Genomic DNA, 10,865 nt, shown 5'->3' with positions numbered 1-10,865 from the left:
GTACATCACAAAATAGAACTACTCTAAAAATAAACCCAGAGCCTTTTCACACAGACCAGTGAGGATTATTGAGTCATTTCAGCCCCAACAGATAATAGAGGGTCATCAGCAAAGAATAACACCCACAATCCAGATTTGGAAATATTAACAGGTTTTATTTAGAAGAAAGGAAAATTCACATTTAACAAATTACAATAAAACTTCCACTGACTGACTGAAAAACAAGTTTATATATGTGGCGACAAATTCAGCAGTCTCCTCTGAAAGATTTTATATAAACACATAAGGAGTACAAAAATAGAACTTCAAGATCTCTATTGCAACTAGAATTCAAAGATTTTTTTATTTTTTTACGGAGGACAAAAAGAGGAAATAAAACTACAAAAGGCTCTTTTTGCGTAGCTGGATTTCTTCCTCTGGGATTTCGTGTTCGCTGGGATGCAGAAGCTGTTCTATTCATGCTTCACTCCGAAGCAGCGTCTGCCCTGTGAAAACACAAAAATATAAAGAAAAGTTGTAAAAACAGCAGGATCACTACAAGAAGTTGTGCAGACTACCACCAAAAATAAACTCCAGAAACATGTTTCACTGCCCTTTTATAGCAGTAACAGAAAAGTCTAGAAATTAGCCCATATAGAACCAGAAGGCATAATCTTTGCAAAGCATAAGAAAGTACAGTGAGCATGTAAATTAATCCTCCTGCAAGCCCTTCATGCTTTAGAGTCCTCACTTCATAACTCATGACTCATGGCCATTTGCGGTTTTACACCCAGTGGAAAGGAAATGATGTAAAACTTTCATTTAAATAAACAGAATCAGCCTTGGGGGCTCATGATTTTTCTGTTTCGAAAGTGTTTGTCGACGACGCAGCAAACCTTTACTTTTCACCACAAATGTTCAGAATTTGAGGAAAAGTTTCACACTTTGCAGACTTTAGTGGTAAAAAGATGAAAAATAACTGTTGCTGCTTTTTAGAAAGTCATTTTTTAGCTAAGCAATTTACAAATGGTCAAGAACTTTACAGAACCGATGAGAAATAGTGATCTAGAATCCAAATAGCAGCTTTTGTTTAAGTTTAATCTTGGACAAGCACACAATGATGTACATCTTCCTCTGGGCCAGTTAAAGGTAAAACAGATAATACCAGACTCGCAGGAGGAAGAAGATTTCAAACTTTATCCCTTCATTCCTCTGGTAAACTGAAATATGCTGTTATGCATATAATAGATTTCATTATGCAATTTAATTCACTTTTCAATTATAACTCAGCCACTTCAGATTATTTGGATATTCAAAAGTTTTGTTGCAAAAAGTAAAAAATTCTACCCCATAGAACAAATGATAAACATGTGGTAGATCAGAACAGAGGCGTGTTACCTTGTAGTTCCCCTTTTTGCACTTTTGTTTCAGGTGATCCACGTGCTTGATCGTGTTTTGCACCCACTGCTCGTCCTTCGTTGGGGCGCAGAGTTGCTTCCCGAGTCGGGTCACCAAACTGCAAGAACAACCAAACCTTTAGGTGGTCCTTCTGGTTTCTATTCACTGATTAGATTGTCTGGATGAAAGGAAACTCACATCGTCGCACCAATGGAGCAGCCTCTGGGCTGTTCACTGTAGTCTACTATCAGCCTTTTATCAATTTCTTTGTTTGACACCGACAAGCAGCAGTCGATGGCGATCTGCGACAAGGTTGCTGAAAGAGAAAGCAAAGGTGAGATCAGAGTTTTACTCCTCACTGGTTTTGAAAGTAGGTGAAATGTTTGCTGCCCAGCAACCGAGATCGCTTTAAGCACAGCTGTGAAGCCGGATAAACGGAGCCTAAAGGCTAAATACCTACACGGATTTTATTTTCCCGTTTGGTTTAAAATGTTTTTGTTTAGGTATTTTAATTTTACTCTCATTCATCAATCAGCTATTTATAGTTAAAATGTATATGTTCATAGATATATAAAAATATATCACCAAATAAAACTAATCACAAATTTATATTATAATTTATTACTAATATGTTTAACAACTTAAACCCTAACCCTAATTTCTGAACAAAGCCTATATCATCTTATTTGAAGAGAAAAATAATAAAGTATCCAGCGACGCAAGCTGGCTGTTGGAGTGGAGATATCCAAACACGTTAAAGCACTTTTAAAATTAAGCAATATTTTAGGTTTTCACACCTGAGTTTTCACCTAGAAACTTTTAAAAGTTAATTTTATGTCACTGAAAGTGTAATGTGTTAAATAATCCTCCTCAAACCGCAAAGAATCATGGGATAGAATTAGCCACAAAGGATACGCTGGACCCATCCTTCAAATCTGGGGAAAAGAAGGCCGCGTTTGTGGTCTGGATTTGAAGGATCCTTTGAATTTGGACATCCTTCGGTGCATCGCTGTGACGTAACCTGCCTTCAAATTCGGTCTACGAAGGACGCAGCCCCTGAATGTGAACAGACTCATAGTGTTTATGTATTCGGTTAGCTTAGCGGCTAGGTTAGCAGTTAGCGTAGCGGTTAGCTGTTCGTTGTAGCGCCGCTGCTTTCACCGGAGACTTTGAACATGACTCAGAGTGGCAAAACCAAATCACATATAAGTTTATGAAAAGAAAAGGAATCCCTCAGTAGATAGACATAAAACCAGAGAAGATTTAGGAGATGTTCACGTGATACACATGCGCATTTATTCAAAAAGGGACTTGGGGAAACTTCTGGAAGATTTGCAGACTCTATCTTGACAAACATGACAAGTATGCAAAAACAAAAAAAAAAAAAGAGAAAAGAAAAGAAATCACGGATGAGGAATTTCTTTTTCATAACAATGAGCGTGGGTACTGTATATGAAATAAAGATTAGTGGCCCAACCATTAAGCCCTGTGGTACTCCCTAACTCATCTGCCTGCAGAAGATTTATCTGAAATCCGACCAACATTATATGAACCAGCCGAATGATGTTCCTCTGATTTCCTAAATATTTTGGCGTCTATAAAAAAAAAAACAAATCAAGGTTCTTTGGTATCTGAGACAAAACTTGTACAAAGAGACACATTTCAAACTACTACAGTCAACAGTATTGAAATCATTTTCTTGGATTTCTTTGAGGGAAACTTTTCTTTTTGCAGGCACACGATCAAATTACCAATAATAATAAAAAGCTATGCTCAGACTTGGCTCATGGCATCTTGGTATTCCTAAGCATAACATAGCGTAACAGTGAAGTCTGCTCCTGTGAGAGGCACAAAGAGCGTAGACAGCAGATCAATGAATCACAGCCCCGGACAGAGCAGTTTCTTGGCTTTGAACTCACTACAGCTGAAGGGAAACTCACTTTTTATGACCTTGTTCTAGACCCATGGGGTGATAATAATCATTTACAGACCACACTATCAATCCTTTCCCCCCCACAGGAACCGAGTTAATGTAAAACTAACAAAGCAAGCAGTGAGCAGTTAAAGCAATTGCAACACAGTTGTTTGTCTTTCGCCTTTATTTGCCTTTGAGAGTGAATGTGTGAATGTGTGTGAGGTGTGGAGGGCTGGTACTTTCCAGTCCTTCAAGGCGTGAGAGGAGGTGTCTTATAGCAGCGAATTGGCCTGATAAAATGACAGGAAGCGTGATGCAAGACTGAAATGTGTCAAACTGCAAATCCAGCACAATGAGTTTTTTTACACAATAATGCTGAGTGTTTTGAATTTTTGTTCTTTTTCATCACAGAGCTTTGGTATTTAAAAAAGTTTTAACGGAGTAATTTTCAATATATAATGCATTTTAATATTCTTTTTTAAAAACTTTTAAATATTCAGAAAGCAAAATGTTTAAAGCTGTGAAAATGACAGGAAATTTAAGCTGTGAAAACAACAGGAAATTTCTGTTATGGTCTCTAAACCTTTACGTTTGGAGAAGCTTGGCTGTCGGAACATTTAAATGAACTTTTTTTTATTGTTTGTGCACCAAAGTGCTGCCCACTCTGTTAACGACCCTGTTATGTATTTTGTTGAGAACGAGAGGAAGCATTGAAAGCCGCCGGCTCCCCTGTAGTTTAATACCGGCAGTTTCTTTTGAATCAAAAGTGAGAATATCTGGACTCTTAACCTGCAGTACCTGCTGTTTGGCTTTAGCTGAGGGGAACTCCAGCACCACACCTTGGAAAATGCAAATCTCCCTATTTTAATCTACTCCATTGTCTTTGTATCTAAACTCCCAGCAGATCTGATTCCAGTCGTATTTTACTGATAAAGTATTTTATTGTCATTTTACCGCTTTTTGTCCTTTTAATTATTTACCTATGGAGGGATTTTTGTGACAAACTAAGGCACGGGCTACATCTTTAGTGTCAAGCCAACAATAATTTAGGCAGAAACTTCAAAACCTTAAATACTAATTTAAATTATTGAGCTTTCTGTAAATCTTCTCAATGTTTGGAGAAAGTACCAGTGATTTTTTTTTATTTAAACTACAGCCTTCTTTGGGCTTTTGTCCATCCTTTCTATCTGCTTTTCAAGTGAAACCGAGGAGAAAAAGCTTGTTGTCTCACCTGTGCTGCAGCAGATGACGAAGAAGATGCAGAAAAGGAGCTTGAGATCACCCTGGTGAGCCATGTCTGCTCGATGTGGTCGATGTAGAGGCTGATTCTGGCTGATAAGGAACTCTCTCCTCCTCCTAACACCTTCTGTTGCAAAGGATGTCTGACAACTGAAGGTTTCTGAGCTAGAGCTTCTACTTTTATACTATTGAATGAAGCTTTCAGTTTCCTTTCTGGCCCTTTAAAACCATGAATTCTGGGAATCTCATCCCTCTGGAAAAACCCCTGCAATGTGAACTGCCCATCTGACCAGGGGCTACTGTCCCTGAACCCAGCACCAGCAGGGAGGGATTCATCACTTAGACAACTATAAATTAACTACTGTTCCTGACACCATCATTTGTTTGCATAGTTATTCAGCAAAGTGCCTGTGACATGAATGGTTTAAGATAAGCTGAATGGAAAAATTATATAGACAAAACTGTTTTGATAGAAATATGATACAGATTAAAAAACTGTTGTTGAGATATATGGTCAGAAATCTCACTACAAAGGACTCTTGTTTTAGATTCTGTTGTGCTCCTTTCTGACGTAAAAGGGGAGTGTTGTCCTAGTGGTTAGAGCAGCGTGCTTGTGCTCTGAGAAGTTTGCAAGTACCCGGTTCGATCCCCACTGCCTGCAATCTGAGGAGCAGTGGCAGCAAAGGCATGGGTTACAATGAAGAAGTGAATATCTCCATTGTGAGATCAATGATGTTCAATTATTATTAAACGGGGAATCCTGGCGCATTAACCGACCGCTCCTATAGTAGCTGACAACAAGAAAGTGGGAGGAGTCTTAGTTTTCTGTAGTTTCCAGTCAGCTGACTGAAGGCCTTTTCCACACAGGAACCTCTGCGCTCTGAAACCCATGATTTTCAACAGCATGCGCAGCGATAGGGCGCCAAAGCGCTGCGGCGAACCATGCGCAGCGCACCATCAAAGTTGACCTATGCTGAATTTTGACCTCGACGTGCAGGCGTGCATTCTATAGACACCGTGTTTTTCACGGAAGGACCTTGGTAGTGACTTGCTATCGTGAGGAAGCGGAGTCAGAAGAAGTAAATCAGCCGTCATCAGATGAAGGGTAAAAGTTTTGGAAGCGGCTTCTTTAATATTCAAGCCGCCAGCAAAGCTAAGAGCTCCCCCTGGAGCCTGGAGGTTAAACTGCGCTGCAAGGAGCGGCAGCAGACAGTTGATTTTTGTTTTAAGATTAGAAGACCTGATTTATAATTTTGAAACTTTACATAAGAATCGTTAGACATTCAATCCAATATACTATATTTAGCCTTGATTATTTATTAGACATGTTTTATTACAAGTACACTTGTAAGGCAAGTGTGACACAGTGCTGTCAAGAGGTTTACCAAGGTGTATCTACCCTGACTGACTATGAACAACTTTTTTTTCCCCAAAACCAACGGCTAACATAAACATCAAATAACACCTAAGATTTTCCACTGCATTTGTGGACGTTTGGGTCCTGCCTACTGATATCTAGGCTTTGGGCTTTGGTGCTGAAAAATATAAATGTTTGCCACCAAAGTGGCTGCATATAATTTGACATTGCTTTAATAATCTGCACAGATAAAAATAACTTTTGTTATCTTTTGTTGTTTGGTCAACAAACAAACACAGATTCCACACAAAACAACACTCTGGCATAAAACATAAAATACACTTTCTTGATATGAGTTTATTACCACTGATAATTTAGTAAGTGGTGATTAAATATCCCATCTGTCTTTCGTGATATTTTCTTTGAAATATATACTTGCTGGTGGTTACACTTGTGCAGCTGATTTGCATCTGCATGACGTTTCTTTGCCCAGTCTACTTTATCTGCATGACCCAAACATCTAAAAATGCAGTTGGAAATCCTGGGTGTTATTTGATGTTTATGTTAGGCGTTGATTTTGGAAAAAATCTTTTTCATAGTCAGTCAGGGCACTTACAACTTGATAACAACAGTCTGTCATGTAATAAAACATGTCTTTCCAGCTGCCAGTAGTTGTTTGGGCTTCCTGGTCGTCCTTTAAAGGTTTTCTTTAAGCTTCGGTTGCGTTTTGACCCAGTGTTACTCCCGCAGCTGGCTGAACACAAAGCAAGGCTGTTTTTGTTTGATAAGCATTCATGCAATACAATAACATAAATCCTTGAGGTATATAAAGGCTCAAGACCTTCCAGTGTGTAGTCTACATATCTGGATCTTCAGAGACTTTGTCACCAGCAGCCGGTCTCAAAGACGCAGTTAGTTTCATTTTCTTTGGTTAAAAAAACACCAAACAAATGTGACAGACAGAAAACAAGGTGATTCCCAAAGAGCTATGAGCTGAAAACAAGGAATACAGTAAGGCAAGGCAAGGCAAATTTATTTGTATAGCAAATTTCAGTACAGAGACAACGCAAAGTGCTTTACATGATTAAAATACAGAAGTCACGGGATCCACCGAAGAAGCTCTGGAGGTAGCAGTGGTAGACGAAGAGGCTTAAGGGTTTTCCTTATCCCACTGGCAAACTCTGGAATCATCACCACATGAGCCGTTTAGTCCGTTAACCTCCTCTTAGAACTTGGGAACCATCACCAGAGCACATGGATTGGTCTCCAACCCTAGACAATGAATGCTGGACTTGTACTCACTCTAAGGCTTTCAACAATCTGGCAGAGACTGGCTGTGTATATATAAGCAGTGTCAGAGGCTGAAGTGAAAACAGGTAAATGGGAGTGAGACTGGTGAAACTGCTCCGGCTAATTAGTTGAACAGAGTGGCAAACAGCCAGACGGCCCAACAAACGACAGATGATGGCGGACAGAAATACAGCCCAGATGCATAACAGCCAGGGAAGTGAGTGCAAAAGCCATTGCTGGAGAAAAGGTAAAGCAGGTTAAGTGCCAGGAGACTTGGCAGGGCAACAGTGAAAATGTGAATATGATTAATGTGGAGCAGCTGCAGGAAAACATGAAGTGAGGGATTGGTCAGAAATGACAGAAACCATACAAACATTACGGAGAAAGTCAAGGGAAATAACTGGAGAGGATGGCCACAGGGAAGCAGAGAAATGAGTAAAACCTAACTGTGCACTAAATTATTGAGAAATGGAAAGCATGAAGAGTTCACAGAAACCACGGAAACACGGAAAAAAAAACACCACAAAAGTGACAAACTGCAGTCAAAGTGAAAAGTTGTTAAAATTTTGCACAGTGCCATAAATAGTCGTGACGCTTGCCTCATTGCGTCTTGATGAAAATGAGGAAGTGTGCTTGTTTTACAGTATTCTGAACTAATTTCAAACTTTGACTCAGTTCTTAGGAGGATCTGAATCTTCTCTCCCTTTTTAGCTGAAAACAAACCGAATCTTCCTGGAAGTACTCAGCTTTCTACATTTGTTTTAGTACATCTCATTTCTGCAATATTTGCTTAAATTAAACTTCCTGTTAGACGTACTGGCTATTCGGTGGCAGCTTCAGAAACTGGCCCAAATGATCTTTTCCTTCGGTACCAGCTCAGAAGTTCTGGAATCTCAATATGATCTTTTTCCTCATTTTCAGGCTGCGATTAAGACTTTTTTATTTAGGGTAATTTCTTTTCCGGTAGAAGATAAACCGCTTGTTTTTTTTTTCTCTGTCCTAAGATCAAATCTATGTTTTAACTTTACAATAAGTCTCCAAAACACCAATGTGCACCAGTACGTACACTGTTCCTAGTGTGATCCGTTGGGTGGAGTCGGTGTGATTTCTGTATTGTGGTGCTGCTGATCCCTATTGGGGGCTTGGTGTTGGGGTGGAAATTGAGGGTTAGTATTGTCTTGGTTGTGCTCTTCCAACTGCAAAATTATTAACTCCTGAAGCAACTATAGAAGAAGACCAGCAGGACTTCTGTTCCATGCCAGATTGTCCATCTTAGTTGTGATATTCCTGTCCTCCTTTTTGCTACACGTCTAGTCAAATCTGGCTTAGAAGTACCCACTCGGACAGAATTATCGGGTCTCCAGTATACTACTCATTACAGTAGAATCTGGCCAATAATGGACCAGTCGTCAGCACGGGAGTGGCGAGCTGGAGTAAACAACAACCCGCATGAATGAAATCATTAACTTACTGTCACGCCAAACAACCAGGCAGCTGCTCCTAGCCGTCCTGTTGCTTCTCAGAGATCCTGATCAGTGTGGGTCTTTTCTAGTGAGATCCAGTCCCAAATCTACGTACAGTACATCATTGATTTTCACACGCTTGCTGCAGCTAGTGACTGGAACAACAATGGATGCTTTTATGCAGAGGGATGAAAGGATTAAGGATTAATTAGCTACTTGAGATCTGCCTGCCACACTGAAAGAACTGGAGGATTTAGCCACTCGTTTTGACAGACAGAAAGAGGGAGAGCAGTTTCAGATACGAAAGGCGACATTTTCCAAGAAGACAATATAACCCCGTGGCTTTTCCCCGCTCTGACTAACGTTCTTCTTGATATGAACCAGAGAGACACAAGATCTGCCAATCATCGTCGCAGGGCTGCACCCAAGTACCAGGAGGGACAGAAGGTTTGGCTGTCCACTAAGGACCTTCCTCTGCACGTCAAGAACAAGAAATTAGCTCCTTGCTTCGTGGGACCTTTTTGGCTGTCCGTCTCACCCGGCCTCGATCCATGAGAATTCATCAGACTTTTCAGGTGTCCCGGGTCAAACCAGTCATTCAGTCCCATTTTGAGCCCACCTCCGGTACCCTTCCACCCGCCCGGGTTCTTGACGGAGACCCTGTCTACACGGTCCGACGCATCCTATGTTCTAGAAGACGGAGTCGAGGCATGCGTTATTTGGTGGATTGGGAAGCCTATGTGCCGGAGGAACGATCATGCATTCCATGCATTGATAAGACTCTCATTAAGGACGTCCATCATTCACATCTCATGCGAGACACATAAAATTTTCTACCAAAGGAAGCTTGTCTGATTGCATGAAGTTATTGACTTTGAACCAATCCCTCATCCTCAGCAAGTGAAGGGCGACTGTGGAGAGGAATGACTCCTATAACAGGAAGAAATGTCCAGTCAAACCAGGATGACATCACTTTCTATGGAAGGGAAAAGCAAAAAGAATGCACAAAACTAATGGTGACAATAACTCCATCTCCATCTCTACGATGCAGAAAAACACAGAGAGAATGCAACGTTGGTGGCAGGAAGTCGTTGTCGTAACTCGAGGAAACATCTTGACCAACATGCCGAATCAGATGCAGAACTCAAATCTTATCAAGTGAAAGAGTTAGCTTTCAGAAAGCGATGTAGTAGTGGTACGACTGGCATGCTTGGGTTTAAAAGCAGTGTCTAGACCAGGAGTCACCAGCATGGGGCCCGCGGGCACCAAGTAGCCCCCCGAGGACCACACGTGGCGCCACAAGCCTGTTCTTAAAAAAAAAAAAGCACCATCCACCAGTGAGCTGCATCTAAAACTTTATTTTATTCCATTACTCTTCTTGTTTATTCATACTTGCATTTATATAGATTTAAAAATTACAATATCTAACAAAGCATGAAATATTTATTTATTTTACATAAAGTTAAGGTGAACTCTGACTCTCCTAGTTTAAAGGTCAGTACTTGAAGCCCTTCATACGACACAACACCAGTGAAGTAGCTCTCAGTTTCAAAAAGGTTCTGACTCCTGGTCTAGAGGAAGTAGACTAGTTAGATCAAGGAAGTAGACGGATAAGGTTTGGATCCATAAATTCAGATGGTAAAGAGCTCACTGTATTGTCTTCAACAAATGGTTTGGAGGTTAGGGTGGCTCCTGGTGGAGGTCTGAGAATAAGGCTGGCTTTTATGTGGAACCCTGAGATCGATCTGCAGTTTCAGACTTGCATCAAAATTACACCCTTAGCCATCAAACAACCCACACCTGCTCCATATGGTCGGTGGCAGCGCACTTCACCAGGACTCACCCAGTATGTGTAAAAGGCATCATTTTCTGCTTTTTAATAGACAAAAAGTGCTTCCCATCACTCATTCACTGCTGAACAGAAGTGAAAACAGGGCCTGACAGAAAAACTATCACTACATCCTTGAAATGTGAAGGAACTCTTTACTATTCTGTTCCCAATGCAAACATTTAAATATATTTTATCACAATTTAACTTCTAACACTTATAGGAGATATAAAAAAGTCTACATTCCTCTGCTAAAATGCAAAGGTTTGTCAGGGATCGGGTGGTTGTTTGTCTGTGTGGTTTCTATTCATCATCCTTCCCAGTAGCTGCAGGTTCACCTGGTGGGCGGAGCCACCTTGCAGAGCCTGGCGCACCTGCAGCCTATTCAGACTAACA

General features: G+C 40.6%; 1 protein-coding gene across 1 annotated transcript; it reads right to left on the bottom strand.

The window, feature by feature from the left end:
* Positions 1-345: 345 nt before the first annotated feature.
* LOC105928170 (C-C motif chemokine 18) lies at positions 346-4,773 on the bottom strand. Its single transcript, XM_012865309.3, has 4 exons — positions 4,524-4,773; positions 1,576-1,693; positions 1,378-1,495; positions 346-485 (listed from the first exon to the last, which is right to left on the bottom strand). The coding sequence occupies exons 1-4, from the start codon at positions 4,585-4,587 to the stop codon at positions 453-455; spliced, it is 333 nt and encodes a 110-aa protein (XP_012720763.1). The 5' UTR covers positions 4,588-4,773; the 3' UTR covers positions 346-452.
* Positions 4,774-10,865: the final 6,092 nt, after the last annotated feature.

This window comes from Fundulus heteroclitus, chromosome 12 (assembly GCF_011125445.2).
Source record: "Fundulus heteroclitus isolate FHET01 chromosome 12, MU-UCD_Fhet_4.1, whole genome shotgun sequence".
In the NCBI taxonomy this organism is placed as follows: domain Eukaryota; kingdom Metazoa; phylum Chordata; class Actinopteri; order Cyprinodontiformes; family Fundulidae; genus Fundulus; species Fundulus heteroclitus.
The sequence above is the reverse complement of the archived record's forward strand: the minus strand, read 5'-3'. Positions and strand labels throughout refer to the sequence as shown.

What these genes read in the sequence shown, in the direction of transcription:
- LOC105928170 (XM_012865309.3), bottom strand. Translation starts at nt 4,587, where the DNA reads ATGGCTCACCAGGGTGATCTCAAGCTCCTTTTCTGCATCTTCTTCGTC. An exon ending in TGCTCCATTGGTGCGACGAT is followed by an intron (nt 1,496 to 1,575) that starts GTGAGTTTCCTT and finishes TTGTTCTTGCAG; the next exon opens with TTTGGTGACCCGACTCGGGA. An exon ending in GCAAAAAGGGGAACTACAAG is followed by an intron (nt 486 to 1,377) that starts GTAACACGCCTC and finishes GTGTTTTCACAG; the next exon opens with GGCAGACGCTGCTTCGGAGT.